At 40.3% G+C, this 23,144-nt stretch overlaps 1 protein-coding gene across 2 annotated transcripts in view; it reads right to left on the bottom strand.

Annotated features, from left to right (window-relative positions):
• Positions 1-5,122: 5,122 nt before the first annotated feature.
• Positions 5,123-23,144, bottom strand: part of smurf1 (SMAD specific E3 ubiquitin protein ligase 1) — a 48,595-nt gene continuing 30,573 nt past the window's right edge. Inside the window, exons 2-18 of one of the 2 annotated variants that reach the window (XM_053492252.1) lie at positions 20,934-20,972; positions 19,998-20,106; positions 19,246-19,379; positions 17,875-17,940; positions 17,687-17,762; positions 16,846-17,084; positions 15,959-16,043; positions 14,737-14,883; positions 13,765-13,966; positions 11,920-12,023; positions 11,708-11,822; positions 11,391-11,569; positions 9,450-9,587; positions 8,702-8,822; positions 8,360-8,561; positions 7,503-7,587; positions 5,123-7,407 (exon numbers count right to left, since the gene is read on the bottom strand). In XM_053492252.1, the coding sequence (XP_053348227.1) occupies positions 7,308-7,407; positions 7,503-7,587; positions 8,360-8,561; positions 8,702-8,822; positions 9,450-9,587; positions 11,391-11,569; positions 11,708-11,822; positions 11,920-12,023; positions 13,765-13,966; positions 14,737-14,883; positions 15,959-16,043; positions 16,846-17,084; positions 17,687-17,762; positions 17,875-17,940; positions 19,246-19,379; positions 19,998-20,106; positions 20,934-20,972 (2,141 nt within the window). In that variant the 3' untranslated portion in view covers positions 5,123-7,307. The remainder of the gene's footprint in view (positions 7,408-7,502; positions 7,588-8,359; positions 8,562-8,701; positions 8,823-9,449; positions 9,588-11,390; positions 11,570-11,707; positions 11,823-11,919; positions 12,024-13,764; positions 13,967-14,736; positions 14,884-15,958; positions 16,044-16,845; positions 17,085-17,686; positions 17,763-17,874; positions 17,941-19,245; positions 19,380-19,997; positions 20,107-20,933; positions 20,973-23,144) is intronic. The other variant, XM_053492253.1, reaches the window with a different exon arrangement.

Here is a 23,144-nt window from a genome sequence, read left to right as displayed (position 1 = left end):
ATGTAATGAGCCAGGCTGGATTTTATACGTTAAAGACCTCTGAACTCGTCTTTATTTTGTTCCCACCAGTTGTGTTGAAGTCCCCTGCTACTCCTGGACACTCCGTCTCTCTTAGACGTGTCTAATTAAGAGGCTGTTTTTGGTATATCTCGCGCATTAGGACTGCACAGTCAAGTCCACATGCAGACGGTCAGGGACGTCACACTGCAGTGATTAACCTTACTCTCAGGCACAGGGGCTTCTGGGAACATTAATCATTCACTAGAACTGACAATCTGGTCTGTAGATCGGTTAAGAAGGGTCTTACTGATTGACTTGGGAAGCCTGCTGTGTTTACGGGGACAGTTTGTTCACTGTTTCTTGCTGGACATTGACAATAATTAAAACCGATGCCAGTGAGATTCTACAGCTCGTGCATGTGCGACCCGTTGGTTATCCTTCAGGGATGGCTCTGTCTAATTTCCTTTCAGTTTAAGTCCAAGCACATGCAATGACAAATAAATGGAGCGACTGGCTCAGCCATGATGACTTTAGACTTCCAGTGGCAGTTTTAGCCCGTAGGAAAGGCTTTGGCATGGTTTTTGCACTTTTGATACACATTGATGAGGTTAAAATGGCAAATCATCAGACAGTTTTCAAAGCCTTGTGAAGGAGCTGGCAGAGCTTCCGTGCCTGGTTCCTTTCCTCCACGCTCGTATCGCTGTCAAGCTGTCTACAGAGGACGGCTTATTATAGGCCGAGACGTATTCCAGAGCACGAGCTGGATTTTTATTATGGATAAATGGGTTTTATGAAATGAAATCAGACAGATGGAAGATTATTTTTGAGAAAAATCTTAAAAATCTTTGAACAATTTGAAAACAACATTGTGCTTTTTCTAGGATTTAAAACAAACACCCTTGAAGTTTTGTTAAAGGGTACACAATGTTATTAAAATCCCCTTAAATGTCCTTCACACATTTCTAACCAAAAACCATGGTGTACAGTACAGCCTAATACTCTCTCTAATATGATTTTTTTATGTTTTATTTTTTTGGATAAAGCAACAGCTGAAATAATTTTTCTTCATCAGATAATAAAAGTGTTCCTGCTGCACAAGTTTGTTTTTCAGACTTTTTATTCGGTGTGTATGACACGGGACTCCTGATTGGGTTTAGACGTCCGGTACGGTAGCCAGAATATTTTGGAAAATCATATAAACCCAAGAATCTAATGAAGTAATAAAAGCAGATCATTTCAAGACACCTCATAAAACTTTAAATAAAATGTTACATCAAGTGAACACTCAGGTGCTTAATATCACAATGTCTGGATTTTTATTTGTTTGGATTATTTATTTATTGAGAAAATAGTCAGGCTAATAATTCTTACTATATATGTTATAAATATTAACAACTCAGGCAGTGACAATATAATCACAAAAATAACCAAAACACCAAGCTGTGGATTTCTGGGATTAAATACAGGCCTGTACGGTTCCTCACAAAGTGCACCTACAGGAACCAGGACAATTCAGAGCAGATCTGATCCAGGAGCAAACTATAAACTAAAATCGTCCTTTTATTATACAGTGTGTTTAGCTCAACATGTGACTGATAAAGGCAGGGACCTGAAAAAAAGTCATCTATAAATAATAAACTGCATTCTGTCTTTTGTATCACAATCAACACACATTTCCATAAAAAAAATCATTACAGTCAAGCCCAAAATTATTCATACCCCTGGCAAATTATATATAAATAAAAAAAAAATCATGTACAAAATCATATATAAATATGACATTTCAAAATATTATGCATATATATATTTTTTTTATTTTTTTTTATTTTTTTTTTATTTATTTTATTTATTTATTTTTTTTTTAAATCTTAAATTACATTTTTTTTATCATATGCCTGATTTGTTTTTCCCCTTCATTCAGTTCTGGGATTCATCATTGTTTCCTTATTTTCCCTCTTTAGTCTTTAGGTAAAAGAAAATGATACAAATTGTCGAGAGCACCAGGGTAAACAAACACTCCCATTTTCACAATCCAAAAACTGTTAGTCTTGATGTACTGAAACATTTTAAGAAAGTTTTAAAAATGAAAAACATTTATATAATCACATTTAGATTATTATCTCAGTGTTTAGAGAAATTATAATGTTTGGATTAATGGATTTGTGGACTAAAGAGATGTTATTAGTCAAATCATCCCAATTAAGACTATAAACACTCGTGGACGCTCGAGTGAGTTCTACTTCTGAATGTCTTACATTAGCTGTTAGATGTTTTGACCATCCAAAGGCTCTCTCTGTACAGAGTGTGTGTTATTAGAGATCGGAGAGTTTTAATGAGACGGATGAACGATTATAAAAATGTAGGTGATAGATGTTATATTCTCACTCCATGTGCCATCAATGTCTTTTTTTTATTTACAGTCATGTGGAAAAGTAAGTAAATAAATGTATTTCTACATGTGTTTGTGTTTACGTGAATACAACCTGAGATAAACAACAACATATAACTGTTTTTTATCGTGCTGGTATTTATTTAACAAAAATGAAGCCAAAAAGACAAAAACAACATGTTGGCGAATTCCAATGCTGATGCTCTGGAAAATCACATTTACTTTGTTTAAGTTTATTTCTAAATACCTCTCGATTTCACTGTTGCTGTAGTAGTAGTTCTTCTTCCTCTCACCATCATCCCTCGTCCATCTCTTCAAGTCTTGTGGCCAATACGTGTGACACTACGCGCACCCGCCCTTATATGGAGTGTTTAGGGGCCTTAAACACTAATTACACACTAATCCTACAGTATATACCAATGTGTGATCAAGTTATATTCAGCTCAGGATGTTTATGAGTCTTTGAGCATCTGGAATTAACTTTTCTTATTTTTCTTGCACAAACTTGCATAAATTTAAACCTGTTTCTGCGTGAGACCCAACGAATGGCTTTCATATCCGTACAGTATTCTTACACTGCCTGGACGTTCTAATATTTCCTATTTCGTTTTGATTCCGCCTCGCAACATGTTGGCCAATTCATGTGTGAAAGTGATTCCTCATGCTCTGAGAAACACTCTGTTACAATTTACAAATCAAAGAGTTCAAAGAGAAATCAAAGAGAACGGATCAACCCCAGATCATAACACTGTCTCCAGAGGCTTGTACAGTGGACACTATGCATGATGGGAGCATCGCTTCATGTCCTTCCCTTCTCACCCTGACACGCCCATCACTCTGGAACAGGGTCAGTCTGGACTCGTCAGGTCACATGACCTTTTTTCCATCGCTCCAAAGTCCAACTAAGGCCTTTTCCTCTGATTAGTCCCACTGACTATGGCAGTTATGACAGTTTATCATTACTTTTTTTTTTTTTTAGCATTTAGCAATTCCAGTAATTTTATGTTTTCCTTGCTTGGTGCAGTCAATAATTTCACCGTTCTGAAACGTCAGCTTTTTAATTTTGGCCAGGTAATGTAATTATTCGTCATTTTAAGTCCATCATGCAGTGTACAATGCAGCCTGCTGGGAGAGAGAGAGAGAGAGAGTGAGAGAGAGAGAGAGAGAGAGAGAGAGAGAGAGAGAGAGACGGTTAGTTAACGGCTTATTGTTCAACACTGACAGTAATTAAAAACTGCGTCTGAAGCCTCAAAGTGTATTTGTGAGGCGTCCCAGGGGAACTGTGGCACGGTTTGGCAGCTACGAGTCTAATAAAGTCTTGCACTTGTGATGTGATTGTATTTACACACTAAGGTAACCTGAGAAAGTGAACACAGTACTAGATTTATCAGGGAGGAGTACTTTAAATAAAAAGGTGTCAAATCTGATACAGTCTGATATATGAACATCAATCTCACTTTACAATTAAAGTCTTAAACATTTAGTATCCTAGAATAAAATGATCAACACTGTATCGTTTAAGTTGTCTAAGGTTTTGATAATGACATTCTAGTTCAGTTTGGAATAATCACAACCTAGATTGGGTTAGTATCTTTACTTCTGTACTTTTTAATTATTTTAGACATTTACAGGAAAAAAAAAAACATACACACCGTTGCAGTGTATGTAAAGATACCTGTGCATATGTGTGTATATATAAAACAAGATTCTGTTTGGTTCATGTCAATGGTTAATGTTGTACTGTGACCGTGTCCCAGGCGGTCCTCACCGACCGTAACAGTAGACGGCTGCTACTTAATATACTCTTCATTACAAGTGATGCATTTTCGCCATTGTTGAACCCAACTCTCAAATCCGGTTTGAAAATTCCCTTTGTCCAGTTGATGGTCTCTCACTGTGCGGTTTGTCTTCAGTGCTGGTTTCCGATACTTTATACTTTTCTATTTATCTGTGCATGTTGCTCATCAATGGTGTCATCCCCGTAAAATTTCTGTAGCGCAGTGCGAGAGCATCAACTGCAACCAAGAGGATTTTCAATGAAAAATCATAACACATGGATGGATAAACATAAATTAAAGCAGAAAGCCTGCACTTCAATTACATCTCGATTGCTTCATTTCAAATCCATTATTGTAGAGCACGGAGACAAAAATACTGCAAAGTCGGTTCCTATGGACCTGAATGTATCTTAACACCTCAAACGTTGAAATGAGAACCGAAGGCAAGAAAGTCTACAGAAGCTTTAGTATTTTCAATTTTGTTTCTTTAATAGAATCTTATTTACATGGAATAATTTCAGAAATGTTTAGTACATTGTAAGTTACATTAATCTTGCATCCAATAAACAAATGACACTCAGGACCTAATAATTGTACATAGTAATAATAATAATAATAATAATTAATAATCATAATATCGCTCACATAATTTGGAAAAAGTGGTTTTCTTAAAAAACAAACCTAACTAGCAGGCAAACGTCGACAGTCATCTTCAAAACTCACGAGTCGTTCTGACGTGTTACATGACGATTTCAAATCTGGGTTCATCCAAGTTAAATAACGAACGGATCAGACCAAGAGGCATCCGGGGGGACGGGGGGTTAAAAAACAAACAAAACAAACAAAACAAACAAAAAAAATAATTAATCAACCGGTTCACGTGAACGCTGTCCCTAATCTGATACAGGTGAGAAAAACAAAGAAAAAAAAAGACATGTATAGACAAAACCAAAAATATAAAAGGTGTCATTTTTATTGCATATATCACAAATATGAACACGACCGCCGGGGTCCAGCCTACATCACGGCTAACTCGATCCAGGCCAATGGACAGGCTTCTCGGAATTAGCAGCAGGTTTAAATACTTTGATTCATACAGTAAAATAAAGAATGTAGTGTACAGCTTTTTGTGAAAAAAAAAACCCCCAAAAACTAAAACAAAAAACAGGGAATAATTATAATAGCAGCAAAAGGACATTACATAGTAATAAATATTTTTTTTAAAAAAAGATCAAGTGGTTGCACAGACATAACTTTAAAAAAAAAAAAAAAAAAAAAAAAGTTGGCTCAATTTTATTTTTATTTCAATGAACCCCAAGCACTGCTGTATATAATGAAATCTATGACCTCTCAATGCTGGTAATACCTAACGCAATAACAGGGCTGTCTGAGCGTCTGCACCAAGCTTTATTCTAGTCTAGTCTACAGAAAAGCTTTGTTTTTGTTGTATTTCTTGGTCTCATCTTTAATTCAACGACTGATGGCTTGTAGAAAGACCGGACAAGACTGGACAACCCGTGCCATAACGCCGAGACGGGGGGAAAAAAAGTAATAACACAAAGCAAAGAAGAAATGAACAAAAACATACTGGAGTCACATACTCCTGACGACGCGTGACTACCAGAGCGTGGCTGTCGAAATCATTGGCTTCGCTCTACAGAGCACGAATGTCACTCCGTCTCTCCTCAGAACGAATAAGAGAAACAAGAGATTGTTATACGGTATGATCTAGCAAAAGTGCCACGGAGAACAAGACGTCTGTTCCCGGAGAGACGAGTCTCTATAAACGAGCCTTGAAGTGAAGTGAAGGGTTTGAGAACCAAAGCAGTCACAAACAGTTAATGCTAAGAAACTAAAGGACTTTGTCCAGATCCACTTAAGGACTACACAACCTTCAACTGAGACGTTTCCAAAACACACCACGCGCTGTTAACGAGAAGGCGGAGCGCACGCACACACGCACACACACACGTCTGGGAAGTTCTGTGGGACACAAAGTTCTGAAATATTTCTGTAAACTGATTTTATGTGCATGGCATCGTTTTGTGCATGGCATCATTCAAGCTCTAAAAACAGAAAGAGAGAGAGAGAGAGAAAGAGAGAAAGAGAAAAAAGGAAATGTGATGATCAGGAAAAAAAATATAATAAATGTGCAATGTGCAAAGTTAAGTTATGAAGAATACTGGCGCATTTATAAGACAAATTCTGCCACTGGACAGGACGTCCATGGGCTTTACTATTGTGTATACTGTAAGTGATTCTATGCGCCTTTAGAAGATGTGCTTCTGTAAATTAACAGACACACACGCGCGCGCGCGCGCAACACACACACACAGACAGACAGACAAACAAACACAAATGTAGCCATTTAGTGAAAAGTCCGAAGACATGGTAAGCATTCTTGTATTGATCATAACGAAGAAAAAAAAAAATTTGTTGCACGTAAAAAAAAAAGTGTAAATTATAAAATAAAAAATGTATAATGCTGACACACAGTATAAGAGACGGTCATCACTGAAATATACACTGTTGTTCGATAAGAAGCCAAAATGAAAAGACAAAAAGGGTGCCGTCTGTACACGTCACTGATTTCAGATACAAAAACGAGGCCTCCTGTCTGTTTACGCTTAAAAGATCTCCGAGATTAAAACACGTCGGTCCACGCGCGCTCAGGGGAAACATCGCGACCCGGATAGGAGTTACTGCAGAAAGCATCATGATCAGTCTTAGTCTAAAAACCTCTCTCATGTGACCGCGTGATGCTGAATAAACCCCACTCACACAACGTCCTGGTACCGCTTCTCATCATCGTAATGCAAAATAAAACCCATTTGACTCACCACGGAAATAAATAATCCTTGAGCAGCCTGGAAATGTGTGTTAATTGTTTGTGTGTGTGTGTGAAAGTGTGTTTGTAAAAACCCAGGCTGTGTGTGTTAATGTGTTTGTGTGTGTGTGCACATGAGTTAGTGGCCCTGTGTAGCGCTGCCTCTCTGCTCTGTGCTCCCGGGAGAGGGTCAGCTGGCCTTTTGCTCCAGTCTGCAGGGCGGCGCTGTTCTGTCCACCCCGAGGAAGAGTCAGGGAACTGGGGTCGAAGGGGCTGTTAGACGGGTTAGCGGACGCCGGCTGGACGAAACGTTTCACTCGACAGCGAAGCCACACGTCTCCTCGACGGCAGTCAGGAGCTTCTCGTAGAGCTTCTCGTACGACTCGTAAGGCGGGATGTCGATGCGGTTGAAGCTGAAACACAAAAACGTGCGTCACCTTGGTGGGGTTGCGGGGGCGGTGGAAGGGGGGGGATGTAGGAGTGGTATTAATTCTGCAGTACGACTTACCATGTGTGGGCTTTGGGCAAGTTGTCCGTGTTGGCATCGATCAAGTGGATAGTAAAGAGCCTTGGTCCTGCAGAACCTGTAGAACCTTACAAACATACATTCTAGTTATCACTGTTCGCCTTCTGGTTACAGAGAAAACAGTTTGATTTGGGCATCAGGGAACTGATTTAATAAGTTTTTCCTGCAAATGAGGTTCTAACTGCAGCACAAAAACATGCTCTACATACTGCAGAATTTATCTTCATGTTAAACCTTATAAATCAATCAATCAATCAATCAATGTATCCAAATATATAAACTACTACTAATTCTTTTAAATGTTTTCCCTAAAACTATAGCTTTAAAAATTAAAGATTAAAAGATTTTTGAAAAAACAATTGTGTCTTAACGTATTAAACAGTTATAAGTTATAATTATAATGACTTCATTTCATCATGTTATAATAAACAGCAAACCAAGATTAAAAGAAATTAAACATTAAAAACAAAAAGCCTGAAAGAGTTCTGACTAGCAAGTAGTGTTTGTGTAGTGTTTCATATTTTACTGTCATCATTATTTTAAATAAATTATATTTTATTATATTATTTAAATTAAAATATTTAAATAAACAGTGTGATTGACATCTCTCAGTCACATGTCTCAGCCCACAAAGGAGTTTTAGTAAATGTATACACACTTCGGGTAAAGAAAACTTGTATATATTATATAGGAATATAATATACATTATAATATTTTTTTTCTCGAAGTGTGTTGGCTAACAATGTATGGCAATCAACCGACACACATATTTACGTGTTGTATTCTACAATGTGAGGACGTGTCGTGTGAGACGTGCGCATGGCTCGTGTGTTAGCCACCTTGCAGTGCTTTGAAGCCTTGGAGAGGGACGCGCGTCGAGCCGGTGACAAACTGGAGCAACCTGCCCCTCCTCTCCTCGTCGAACGACTCCACCGCCTGCCAGAACCACTTCACTATGTTACTGTCGGCCACGCAGTGCTTCAGCCGCGTGTTCGCCTTCCAGTCGCTCAAATCAATCTTCCCAAGTCCTCCAATGATCAGCTGCGCGCACACACAACACACACCCACAGACATGGTCAAACACGCTGAACTGCAGCAGACACTCTTCAGATCGCTGATTATCCTCAACACCCACTTAACTAATAATTACTCGTCATTAACGTCATTAATTCTTTTAGTACCTCGAGTTCCTTGTGGTCAAAAGGCTTGAGCAGGTGCTGTGGGATGAGCTCGTTGAAGCCCTTCTGAAGAGCCAGGAACTGCGCCTCGATGCCTCTCATGAACCTCCAGTTCACGTAGAGCCTAAAATAAATAAATAAAATGAAATCATCAGATCATATCTTTGTGATTACGCCATGGAAACAGAACCTGTCAATCGCACCGCAGGGCCGTCAGAGAACAACTTATGAATCGCTCAACATCACAATCTTACATAAAGACCGGCAGATCAGAAGTCCAGCATCACTCCATCACAATGACAGAAAGGGATTAAAAAAAAAAAGAAATAAAAGTGGAGGCCTGTTTGAACTCGCTGCCAAATTCTCTTCCAGTGCTGCCCTCTCCTGGCTACTTAAAGAAACCCCTTCACTATATAAAGAATATTAAGAAATACTTAAAATGACCAACCAAAAAAAAAAAAACAGGACACAGCTTAAAACAATTTATAAACCAAGACATTACTGTGACAAATATTCTTACACCTTTAGACGTGGGTTATTAAAGGACTATGGTCTATAAAGAAGAAGAGAAACACCTGGCGAGATTCAGAAAATGCTTGGACCCCGAACACAGCGCATGCAAGATTTGTTACGAGCCAAACAAATATAAAGACCTGAGGAATGCCTTTTGGTAAAATACTGCCTGAACGCACATCACCAGAGCGCGGCGTGCGCCGCTTTATCACTGGCTAGCTCTGCATTTCTGTCATACCTGACATATTCCCTTTTATTCTCCTCCGTCACCGGGATGTTTCTGCCGTTGGGCTTAAGCTCATGCTGGAGGAATTTGCCGAAAGCGTTGTGTTCCACGCAGAACGTATGATCCAGAACAGATGTGATGTCATTTTCTCTGCAAAAGAAATTAAACATAGCAGGTCAGGAATTTCATCAGACGCTTAAGAACCGAACGACTTCGCTTTTAAACAGGTTTGAATTAAAACCTAAAATGAATCGCTTTGAATAAAGAATATTCAATTGTAGGAACAGCGTTGGATTTGGGGTTTTATAAAACAATAAATCAAAATGTTATTTGATGTTAAATACTGTGACACATGCAGCAATTTCACTCTATATAAACCCGGACCTCAGCGGAGTCATGATCACGTTTCCGTATTTACTTAGAAAACCAACACATGCCTTAGTTTCCACAAATCATACACAGTCTGGACAAAATAAAATTAAATAAATAAATAAATGAACAGAATAAAATTAATTCACTGAGTTTATATTCTTTAAATAAGACAATACACAAGTGGCTTTGATTGAATAATTACTGCAGCGATTAATATAATTCAGCGGCAACTATTTTTTTCAACTAGAACTCGTGTAGCAAGTAACTTTTCATTTTGGAAAAACCTCGTAGTTTAGGAAAATATGTTACTGTGTTTTCAGACGAAACAAATTATTGTCTTGCATTAAAACAACAACGAAGACAACAACTAAGGAGATTGTGGGTTAAGAATCCTAAAACGTTATTAAAACTTTGAAGGATAGTGCAGATCTGTCGACTTTAATGAAGAAATCCGGTGAGCACAAAAAATAGGAACGAACGTAATGGAAGATCAACTTAAAGACAGGAAGGGACTTACAGGACTGGGACTAAAGAAAAGGCTTCGGTTTTCTAGGGAGCATAAAGACTGAACTTTAGAGCGATGGAAAAAGGTCATGTGACCTGATGAGTCAAAATTGAGCCTATTCCAGAGTGATGGGTGTGTCGGGTCAAGAAGGGAAGCGCATGAAGTACTTCCTTAATGGCTCGTCTGCTGGAAAAGGCTCTACAGAGCATTGGGACTCCACCGACATTGATATTAGATCTTGGGTAAAAATTAAATCAGCGATAGATGGGAATTAAGGTCATGACTTTGCATAAGTTATTTAAAACAATCCCATAAAAACGCGCACCATAATCATAATTAAAGGCTGTCCAACAATACTAGCGTGTAGGTTTTATTTATTTATTTTTTTAAGGCCCTGTGTATTTTATTGACTGGTGAGGAACAGAATCGACCAATCAGAATCATTTATCTCAGCTATACTGAGACGACGGCTTGCCAAAGGACGAATGGTTTCCAGTAGGATGAGAAATAACAATCCAGATCTGTAAATGCTGATATAAAATGTACTTCTTCCGTCTGACAAGTGTCTCTTTTAATCATTTTTGCAGTGAATCATAACTTTAAATCGTTAAACACCATCACCACGCCTGGCATGCGTCCAGAACGAACGAGAGCGTCTCACACAAATCAATTTAACTACACGGTGACTTTATTGAGTACGCTTCCTCATCCTGCAGTGAAAATGATTCACACCGCTGTATAAAATAACCTCAGCTGTTATTTTTACAGATAATAAATCTGTAATAATAAATTCTATAAATCAGATATCAGTGGGCTGATTTTTTAGTTTTTGAACTGACATTTAAACTAAAGACGACATGTGAAAATCTTTATTGAAATCAGACAGAACTGATATTATTACAATTATTATTGCACAAATGTGATTCTGGGATAACTCCTAATGCCTATTAGGCAAATCTGCTAAGAGGGCAGGGTGTGACATAAATCAAGAGGGCCACATAATTTAACAGCATTATAACATTCCAAGAGAAGATCAGACATGTGCTCATGGGCTCGCTTTTTGCTTCGTCACTCACAGAATCCAGACGAGGCTCTTGTGGAGCTCGGGGTCCACGGTCTCCAGGTCAGAAAGCTGGATGGGTTTCCCCAGGAGCTGCTTGTAGAAGGGCAGCGTGAAGCCACCGTTTATGTAGTGCCCATGAAACACGGCCAGGCCCATGATCCTCCCCACAAAGTGGAAGTATGATAAGTGGTCCTGAAACACAGATTATAAGAAATAATAATAAATAAATAAAATTATCCTTGATCAAGTCTCCATAAGCCAAGAGCGGACTATTTATGTTTTTAAGCTTTCTCTTAACAGAATGAGGCGGGTAATAACGACGCCACACACAGGGTTGATGGACGAGTCGGGGTTGATCTGCAGCGTGTAGATGTTATCTGTGGAGTACTGGAACAGGCCGTAGTACGGATTGAGCATCTCATGGCACAGAAGGTACAACCACTCCCTGCAAGAAGAGACGGCAATTAATTCAAGCAATTCTAGCGGATTTTAAGAGAGACGGATCCGCTCTGTGCAGGAATCGTTCAGACTGAATGTCTCACCTTGCCACGCCGCCGTAATCCAAGCCTTCTTCTCCACGGAATTTAACCATCAGCCTCTTCTTCAAGTCCTTCGGCCTCATCTTCATGATCTGCCTGTACGACTCCTGCAGGACACACAACATTGTGTTTACAGCAGCGCCACTCGCTGGCAAGCAGCAACAACTTCAGATGAAAGCAGTGTAATGGGATTCAGTTATGCACTTCACTTCAGGGTTGTTGATGTTTAAATATACTTGGGTGATGTTGACATTTATTTTATAGACCTGACAATGACCTTTATCTATTTAAAACTTTAGAAATAAAAGCAGTTTTTTAATCAGTAACCAAATCTAGAAAAGTTTAAGAAGTGTATAAATGGAAAAAAAAAATACAGAACGGCTACAAAAGTGTACATTTCTTACATTTATATCTGGAATTTTTATTTCTGTAAACACACAAGGAGCATTTAAGTCAAACCAGGACTAAGTGATAGAATTTCTGTTGAATGAAGGCGTAAAAACAGTACAGTGATGCCGCAGTGAAACATTTGAGCAGCGCAAACGTTTTTTAAAGAAGACTGTCCTTGAATATTCAGTGAGTGGAACGCCTGACTCTTAAAAATTAACTGATCTCATTCACCAACACCACTTGTACAGTCCTGACCTCGCTCAAAGACATTTCCACATGTTTAGAAAAGCTATTCAAGGTGTTCCTTGGAGGCCGGTGTTTCAGATGTGAATCAGACAGGCGGTCCGATCGTGACTCTGGCGTACTGAGTAAACTTTCTACCTTGATGGTGTCCAAGCACTAGTGAGACACTGAAATAAGTGCATTAGTGTATCAGGGGATTATATAGAGAGGGAGTTTTTACTCTCAGGACTGTGTTCTGTTATTCTACAATCGAAAGTCCCAGAATGACTTGAACACCCCTTTTGTTAAAAGTGCTATACAAATAAACCTGAATTGAACTGAACATACAAAGAAGTCTAGATTTACAGTCATGTTTCCTTACAAGAAACTGGTTAATTTTTTTTTTTATTTCAGATACAAGACAGACTTGAGCTCGAACAGAACCAGTTCTTCCATCTGTAGTCAGTAGTGTATCAGAACCAGACCAGAACTATTGCTACACTATAAAGGAGATCATCTTTGCACGGAACGTCAGGTCTGTCACAAGTAACGTGAAATTAGACACCATTAGTTTGATATTTTTTTTTTTTTTTTTTTTAACTAATTTACACTTTTTTTGCCTCCAGACGTTCGGTGTATCTTGTATATTAATCAGAAAACAACGCAGCTGGACACGACACAGAATCGAATCAGACCCGAGATCGCCCGTCTCCTGGGCCGAGTCAGTGCTGGCTGTTGTCGAATCTCTTAACTGTAACCTGTGAAGGTCGGAGGTATTTCTCTGGAGGTTATCTGTGAGTCTCCTGACACGGCTGTACTTCTCTCTCAGAGAGGCGACGGAAGTGAAGCAGTATAAACCTCACTCTCTCTCCTCAGGCTAATAAGTCGTTTCATTGTGTAATGTGTAATATTCACGGATTTAATTACTATTTGGATTGTGTTCAGTCAGTGGACGACGTGGAATGTTTATTCTGCAGTATTCACTCACTGAGTTGGAGCATGTACAATGTTCGTTTACGAATTAATTCATTTCACTTTATAGTTTCACTCCAATTCCGCAGTTTATCGATTTATATACATACACGAGGGTGAGTCAAAAATGATCCGCACTCTGTGATATTAAAACCCGTCAGATGCACTGTGACATCTGGTATTTCCTTCAGGATCAATAAAATATCTATCTGTCTGTCTGCCTGCCTGCCCGCGTGCTTCTCTGTTTTAGAGAAATTCTTCTACCTCAAAGATCTCTTCTCGTGACACCTCTATGCGGCAGTGTCCGGCCTGAGGCTGCTGCAGCGAGAGCTCGTGCCGCAGGACCTTCAGCTTCTGGACGAGATCTCTCTCATAACGCGCAGGAAGTTCTCCTTCACCCTCCTCTACAGGAACGTCCATCTGCACTGGCAGAGCTTGGCTCGACTCCTTCACTTGAGACTGTTGGCTAACACACAAACACACACACACACACACACACACAACATGAACGATCATAATTGATATTTTCAGTTGTCCAAGTATTTCCAAGTGTTCCCGCAGGCGATAAGGTCTCTCAACCACAACCACACCACTATGCAGAACTAACAATCTTTTCATCTTTTTCATAATTGATCAAATCTATCAATCTTCTTACATCCATGAACACTATGGACAATTACATGCTCACCTTTCTTCATATATACACTACATGTCGTACGTTTACATCCTGGACCATTGCACAAAGACACTTTAATAACTTTGCACACCTACCTTTACAACTACACTACATTTTACAGTTTTACGTTTACATCCTGGACCAGTGCACAAAGACACTTTAATAACCTCTGCACAAAGTCACTTTGCTCTATGCATATTTGCACACACAGCACAGTATTTCAATTTGTACAGTAGATTTCTATTTTTGCACATCATATTTCTATTTTTATTTTTAGTTCTATTTTTCCTAGTTTAATTTAATTTTTTATTTAATTTCTATCGTATTTCTTTTATTCATATTTATTTCTTATTTGTAAACTTTAATTCTCTTCTAGGGTCAATGGCAGTCGCATAATACATTTCACTACATTTCGTACTGTGTATGTTTGTGTATGTGACAAATAAAATTTGAATTTGAATTTGAATTTTGAATTTATTAATCAAATAATCTAGAAAAGCATCACTAAATTTCTTAACTCAGGAATAAACAAGTCAGAAACCCGGTGGATGTGTCTTTACCTCATGATGTGGTGTAATCTCGGGTCTGTGAATTGCGTGGTTCTGTTATTGTGGTCGACGAAATAAATCCTTCCCGACACCGTGCTCCGGATCTCCCAGCCGGGCGGCAGCGGACCGAGCTCTTCACAACTCACGCTGTTCAGATCCCTAGAGGAGCAAGTAGGAACTCATCACCACGCAACACAAACCTGACCTTCAAGAGGAATGCTCTCAGATACACAAAATCACCTGGAGCTTTCAGCTGCGTTTACATTACAAGCCAAAATGTTTAATTCCAATTATTCTTAGTCAGATCGGGTCTGCAGGTCATGACTGTTTATTCAGGATAACATGCGAGCACCGATCTAGGACCACATATCAAAGTCACTCAGATTTATGTATTCAGACAACTAAAAAAACAATAATAATAATAATAATAATTCAGATCTATGTCACAATAAACTGAAAAAAATCAGATTTGTGTCATTTGAGGTGGGTAATGTGAACATAGGCTTTAATCGCTGATTTAATGTGCAAACAGAGCAACAAAAAAAACAAAAAAAAAACAAAAGCGATACAGTCAACCCCCAAAACTGAGTTATAAAAAGGCTAACGGGTTCCTAGAGCACCCAAGAATTGTGAAAAAAAACAAAAATCTTTAATATGGTCAAAATGAAATGCCTATAAACGCTTATTTTTATATCTTAAACCTTAAATTTCAAAAACACTTCCAAAACACTTTAATTTCATTTCAAACTCAGATTAATACATTACTCTTACATATAAAGAATGTAAACGTAAACCCGTATACTGTACAGTACTGTACTGCTGTGTCTCCCGCAGTTCTAGAATGTAAAATACACATGTTAACCTTTTATGTACTGTAACTCATGCAGGCATGTTTTCTTTGCTATCAGTACTGTAGTAAAAATACAGTAATAATTCACCATCCCAATCTGCATTTTTCTCTACAGTTTACAAAATTAGTAATGAAAAATTATATACCACCATGAAAAAGGCAGCGGACAACAAAAATGCGGAAGATATTTGAGGTTTCCGCAAAATTGCGAGGGCATCCAAGAAAAAAAATAGTTTGATTCTAAGGAAAAATCTGCAAACGACCAAGGCCGCGAACTCTGAGCCGCGACTGCGGGGGTCGACTGTACTGCACAGTGGAACGGCCGGCGTTAATGGCCCGAACCTAAGGTTAGAATCGTTACTTGTGTGTGATGTCCGGACTTACCGTGGTATTCTGGGATCGTGCCAAGTGCTCACTCCGGTCTGTGTGTGTAGAAAATAGACCTGTCCCTGCACCGTCGTCCTCTGCTCTGAAGTGTGAGGAAGAGAAAGAACGGCAGCTTAAAATAAAATGAAAAAAAAAAAAAAAAATTGCTCTCGGATCAAGCAAGCAGAAAGTAAACCGTCACGTTTAGATCAAAGTGAGTGTCTCTTAATCACGCTTATAAAGAACATAAACATGTATAAAAAAACTGATCAGCACAGCAGAAGTCAAAGCCCGGGTTTTATGTTCGAACCCAAACTGTGGTTAGGAATGCAGAAATAAACAAATTCTTATTGGTGCACAGTATTAAACTGCTTAGCTATTTATTTTCCTTATTGTAAAACAGTGAAAGACACACGGCCTGTTTTCTGCGCTCAGAAAATTTAGTATTAACACTCATCAGGAAATTTTAAAGGTCCCATATATCTTAATTTTGTAAAAAAAAAAAATAATAATAATAATAATAATAAAAAAAAACAAAGGTCTCAGAGCTCCTCCAAAGTGTGTGTTAATGCTTTAGCTGAAGCCCTTCTCAGATAATGCACGTTTTTATCCCCCAAACTCCCTTTATTTCACTCTTATATGATGTCACAATAGGGTTAAAATTGAAATAGTGAAGCTAAAGCTGAGGTAAAGACAAAAAAGGAGATCTATTAGATATTCTTAAAACATGTCTCCCCCTACCCCCACTTCCCACTCACAGTGCCACAAAGCCCTCTGCTGCATGTGGGGCTTCACCCTGAGGACAGTGTGTGTGTGTGTGTGTGTGTGTGTGTGTGTGTGTGTGTGTGTGTGTGTGTGTGTTTAGAGGAGATTAAACTCACGACAGCACACCCGGGCGTATTTACCGTAGCCTTCTGGAAGGTCTGGCGACTGGTGCCCGTGTGGCCGGTTCTGTGGGGTGTGTGCGTGACTCCTGGGCTCCTGGTTTCGGATTCTCTGCGTTTGAAGTCTCTGGTCTTGATTAGGTGACTCCAGGGCGCGACAGTTTCCCCCACCAGCGGCTCCTGTAGGGTCGGAGTACGGCAGAGGCTCCTCCATGAAACAGCTGAGCGGCCGTCCTGGTCCGGAGTCCTCAAACACCGGCCTGCGCGCGCGCACACACAAACACACACACAAGGGTCAGTCAGGTGATCCAGAGCTACCGTCTCCTCCACATTAGTGATAGATGTATACGATAATTAGCGACAATTACATGGACAACATTTCTTTAGACTGACTTAACGCATTCGGAAAGAAAAAAATAAAAGAGTTTTTGTTACTGTTAACTCTGAGAACCGTGTTGCCAAATTATTATGTGATCTGGCAACCCATGTCAAGAAAATTATAGGAAGGATGGAGCCACACTGTATCATGGGAACAATATTCGCTTTTGCGCTGTTCTTTGTAATTAAGCAGCGACCTCAGGAGAACATAAAGCCCTGCCTCCTGAAATCTTAAATCAGGAGAAGCTTAACACGAGAAGCTTTAAAGATCATCGACAGCGTTTACGTTCTTCTCAAATTATGCGAAAAAAAAATTATTCCAGCATGAGAGAAACAACACCACCGCTCCGAGTCCAGATGGAGGCGATGTGTTTATATTCTGATCGGGCTGTTAGTGACACCGGGGTCCAGGTGAACGCGGCTGCAGACAGCAGGGGGCGGCGTTGAACAGACAGACGGAGGACACAGCGTTGCTCCCACTCACCCTTCATTCTCTAACAGCCCTCGACAGTCTACCACCGGGCCGCCGCTGCCAATCCTGTCACGCGTCTGGAGGCTCACTGAAAATGCCAAACGGAAAGAATTTTACAAAATGGAAGGAGGAAACAAAAAGAAAAAAAAAATTCAGAACCCCAGAACGTCCTCGTTGAAGGAGGTCAAGGTTTTACTCACCGACTATTTGACCCCGGACGGCGTCACTGTCCGAGGCGTTCAGTTTGCATAAATCCAAACGCTGGTCTGTTGAGGCGAACAAAATCACAATTATAAATGAATTCCATTATATATTATTTATTTATTTAAAAACTGTTTTTTTTTTTGTTTGTTTGTTTTTTATGACGTCCACTCACAGCCTGTAGAAGTGAGCATTTGTGAGCAGCAATATGGTTTTATGCCTAGAAAGAGTACATCAGATGCAGTATTTGCTTTGAGGATGCTGGCAGAGAAGTACAGAGAAGGTAACAGGGAGTTGCATTGTGTCTTTTTAGATTTAGAGAAAGCGTATGACAGGGTGCCAAGAGAGGAGCTGTGGTATTGTATGAGGAAGTCTGGAGTGGCAGAGAAGTATGTTAGAGTGGTGCAGGACATGTATGAGAGCTGTAAGACAGTGGTAAGATGTGCTGTAGGTGTGACAGAAGAGTTTAGGGTGGAGGTGGGTCTGCATCAAGGATCGGCTCTAAGCCCCTTTTTGTTTGCTCTGGTGATGGACAGGATGACAGATGAGGTAAGACAGGAGTCCCCATGGACTATGATGTTTGCAGATGACATTGTGCTCTGTAGCGAGAGCAGGGAACAGGTGGAGGAAAATTTGGAGAGGTGGAGGTATGCTCTGGAAAGCAGAGGAATGAAGGTTAGCCGCAGCAAGACGGAATACATGTGTGTGAATGAGAGGGACCCAGGAGGATCGGTGAGGCTACAGGGAGCAGAGGTAAAGAAGGTGCAGGATTTTAAGTACTTGGGGTCAACGGTCCAGAGCAACGGAGAGTGTGGAAAGGAGGTGAAGAGGCGGGTACAGGCAGGTTGGAATGGGTGGAGAACAGTGTCAGGTGTGTTGTGCGATAAAAGAGTATCAGCGAGAATGAAAGGAAAGGTGTACAGGACAGTGGTGAGACCAGCGATGCTCTACGGCTTAGAGACAGTGGCGCTGAAGAAAAGACAGGAGGCAGAGTTGGAGGTAGCAGAGCTGAAGATGTTAAGGTTCTCTTTGGGAGTGACAGGGATGGATAGGATTAAGAATGAGTTTATCAGAGGGACAACCCACGTTAGATGTTTTGGAGATAAAGTCAGAGAGGCCAGATTGAGGTGGTTTGGGCATGTTCAGAGGAGAGATAGTGAATATATCGGTAGAAGGATGCTGAGGTTGGAACTGCCAGGCAGGAGGTCTAGAGGAAGACCAAAGAGGAGATTTATGGATGCAGTGAGAGAGGACATGAAGTTAGTTGGTGTGAGAGAAGAGGATGCAGAGGATAGGGTTAGATGGAGGCAGATGATTCGCTGTGGCGACCCCTGAAAGGGAACAGCCGAAAGACAAAGAAGAAGACTCACAGCCTGTATCTTTGAGTCGGCTGATGGCATTGGACAGGAGCCTCACACACCCCAGGAACCCGGCACCCTGCTTCTTGTGGATCTTCTTATGGTTCCAGACGCTGATGGTGATCGAGTCCGTTTTCCCGATATATCTGAAAACGCGAAAGAGAAACCGGTCATGTGAAATCCTGCGTGGAATCGCAGTTAAAGTGTTTACTAACACACTGAGCACTGAGCAAAAGAAACAGGAACCCATTATCATTTGGGTGATAAGGGATTATAATAACATTAGAAATAAATTAAATTATGTAGATTAAATGTAATAATTTAGGTCAAATGTTATACAATGAAAAAAACTGGTTGTTTATGTAACAGCCTCAGCAGCGACCTCATTTCCCCTCTCGTCTGTTCCAACCCCTCAGCATCAGCATCAGCAGTTACTAATCACCACCTGATCATCTGTCATCATCTGCACCTATTTCTCACTGGATCAGGACTCAAGTTAGATGGATTTTTTTAAATGCTTGAATGATTCATACTGTACAGTAGGTCACTGAACATTCCTCTGAAACTGCTTAGGTAGACGGACCAAACTGAAAATATATGTGAGATTTAAAAAAAAATGTCCTTCAGAAAGTCTGGAGAACTTCCCTCAAGACTACAAGAAAGTCTGGAGCTTTGGGAGCAGAATATGAAGAAATGAGGAGGGGTCAATACTTTTTCATAGTGCTATATAGTCAGACTAAAATGAACAAAAGGAAGATGCTTACAAATCATAGTGCTGGTTCCACTTTGGGTCGAGTGTGCTCTTAACCGTGTCTGTGGAGTGACACTGACCCGAGCCATCGACCACGACTTTGGCAAAAGGGTCGGGCAACCCTGAAAGAGAGAGAGAGAGAGAGAGAGAGAGAGAGAGGAAGAGAAAGTCAGAAACACCAATCTGTCAACGTTGCAGAGTGAAAAATGAAAGATGTGCTGTTGCAGCAGGGTGAGAATATAATATCCTCATATACACAAGGTCAGGGTATAAAAGCTGCACCGCACGTTGTTATACGGCTCGATAAAGAGAGATGAAGAAAGTGTCGTTCCCTGAAGACGAGTTAACGTTGAAGAGCCCTTCAAAGAGTTGTGTATTTACAATGTAAATAAATAAATGATCATCAAACAGGAAATAAAGAAATCTCTAATCTGATCTACACACACGCTATCACTTATTACTCATATCAGTCTCGGCCGAGTGTCTCTCTCTGTCTCTCTCTTCCGCACGCTGTCCTGTCTGATCAGCGTGCCTGGGATGTGAGCTGAATACTGCACGATTGTGTGTTAGTCATTAGCACAAAACGTGGGCCGTGAATGAATAGACACAGGCGTGCGTGTGTGTGCGTGTTTGTGTGTTTGTGTGTCGCTCAGGAGTCCCGCTACGCCATTAAGTCATTAAGGTCTCCGGTACAGCGAGTTTCAGTACAAGTGCCGCGTGTCCAAACAGCTGTGGGAGGAATCCGATTAGAAAATTTTTGCAAGATGAGGCGAATTCCCCGAGTGAGGGAACAAAGCACACAGAAGCACAAGAGCTCGGGGAAAGAAAAACTCGTGTAAACATCAATAAATCACAACTTTTGAAGGAAAATTTAATCTATTGCAAATATTATGTAATATAAAAATGAAAAAAATAAAAGTAAGTGAAAACAATGACGAGGTGTACTTACGGAAGAAGTCTTTCTTGGCGAGATTCTTGGCACATAATACTGAAAGGAGAAACAGAAAGACATTCATCACTTTTAAACAAAAAAAAAAAGAAAAAGAAAGAAAGAAAGAAAGAAAGAAAAACACCATTCATGCATCTCTACAAGTTTATTTCCACTGTTACACAACTCAGCACTGGAAAGAAAAAAAAAAAGAAAAAATACCACAAGTGATGGCTTAAACAAGACAGTGTCATAAAGTCGAGCTGAAAAACCCCAGCTGGATTTCTTTTCTTGGCTGCTTATATATTTTCCTGCTCCAAGCTGCCATGTTTTCCAGCTGATGTTTGCCTGCGGAGATGCTAGCAACGCCGTAACACCTTGGCGCGTGACAAGTGAGCTTGGGCGTGGTCAGAAACGGCCTTTCTGACTGTAAATGCTGATTAAGATCTGATTATCGATTCCCCTCCGAGCCCGAGACACTTCTACTACCCGAACATGAGCGTTACGGTTTTTTCTTGACGCGTTCCGACATGAGGCTGAAAAACACGAGGAGGGATTTGGGAAGTTTCGGGTTTCTGACACGAGGGGGTCGACGCCTCTTCGTTTCATTTGGCCTGTGTGAACAGAAACACGGTATTACACAAGCGATTAACATTTCGAACACGATTAAACACTGTGTGCAGGCTTCCACGCCGCAGTCGATCCTGGAGCGTGTCGTGTCTCGTGCTGGCAGTGAAACTCATTTTGGTGGGATAAGATTAAATTAAAACCATGATTGTTTCCTAAGTTTGGGGTGACCTGGGGACCTTAATGATTAATTGTTCATCATGATAAGAACGAACGCCATTAAAAATTAATAAGCAGATAATGTTTGTTTTGCATCATACTTCTCCGCAGCTCACATATCTATTGACCCGTACACCACCTGCAGTTAAGGCGATGAGCAGAACTTTTTTGCGTTTGTGAACTGATATGTTTAGACCTTTAGTCTTGTTAGTGTTAATTGTTCGGGCCATTATTGTTAACTCGACTGGTTAAGAAAAATGTGTGAAACTGGCAACCTTAGTGTGAACGGCTCGTGTGTTCCAGGTGGATGTCAGACGTCAGTATAAGACGTGACGCCGCACGTCACTCTACAAGGAGACTCGGCTGGGAGTTATCGCCCCGCCCCCCCTGTACAGTCCCGCCCTCGCTCCGAGACATTTCCGGAATAAATCTTAACGAATCTGTATGAAGTGGTTTACAGAAAAAGGGTTAAATTGCTTCAAGAACCTGTAAACTACAGAATACAATTTAACTCTATATTTGTCATTTAAGCTGTTAAACACAGAGTTTCACAGTGCTGTGAGAAAGTATTTGCCCGCTTTTTAAAAAAATAATTTTTTTTTTATGTGGTCTGGACTTAAATCTGGTTGAGACGCTCTGGCATTAAACGTGCCACTCACACTCAAAAACCCTCCAATGTGGCTGAATTAAAACAATTCAATTGCTCCACACTTGATTGCAGTTGGCGGCACAACCAGTTATTACAGTATTAGGTTTAGGGGAGCAATTACTTTTTCACATGGGGTCAGGTATAGTTGGATGGCTTTTTTCCCCTCTTTAATATTTATCTTTTTTTTTTTATTTGATGATCTCATGAATCATTTAAGTGAGATATAATAATTATATATAAATAAATAAATCAATAGAATCAGGAAGGGGGCAAATACTTTCTCACAGCGCTGTATATTTTTGACTTTGAGTTTTAGATGAGCAGCTCAGTGAGAACGTCCTGTCTGTATCTCATCATCTCTGTACCGCAAGCTCTCAAAATGTGAGACAGGAAAAGGCATTTCCAGAAACCACAGACTATGGAAAAGCATGTGTGTGTGTGTGTGACTGAGCATCACAGGACTATGAGAAATCGCCCTGATTCATCATTGCGCTATGACGGCGCTGATGCTAAGGAAATGCTTCAGTGAAGGGTGAAGGCCACTTCCTGTCGGAGCGCGCGCACGCACGCACACACACACATACCACACACACACACGCAGGCACACGTGCGCATCTCATCAGCAGGACGTTTCCTCATCACTGCCGGAGCGCGTCACGCCTTAAACGAACACTCACTATAAGAACCGTGTGACACTTTCCTGACCTGAACATGTGTTCACGTGTGGTGCCAACTAGTGCACAAAGTCACACACACACACACACACACACACACTTCTCAAAATAACACCACGCAAA

The sequence above is a fragment of the Clarias gariepinus genome, chromosome 3, assembly GCF_024256425.1.
Source record: "Clarias gariepinus isolate MV-2021 ecotype Netherlands chromosome 3, CGAR_prim_01v2, whole genome shotgun sequence".
NCBI classification, from domain to species: Eukaryota; Metazoa; Chordata; class Actinopteri; order Siluriformes; family Clariidae; genus Clarias; species Clarias gariepinus.
Note: the sequence above shows the minus strand (reverse complement) of the source record. Positions and strands in the feature narration are given on the sequence as shown.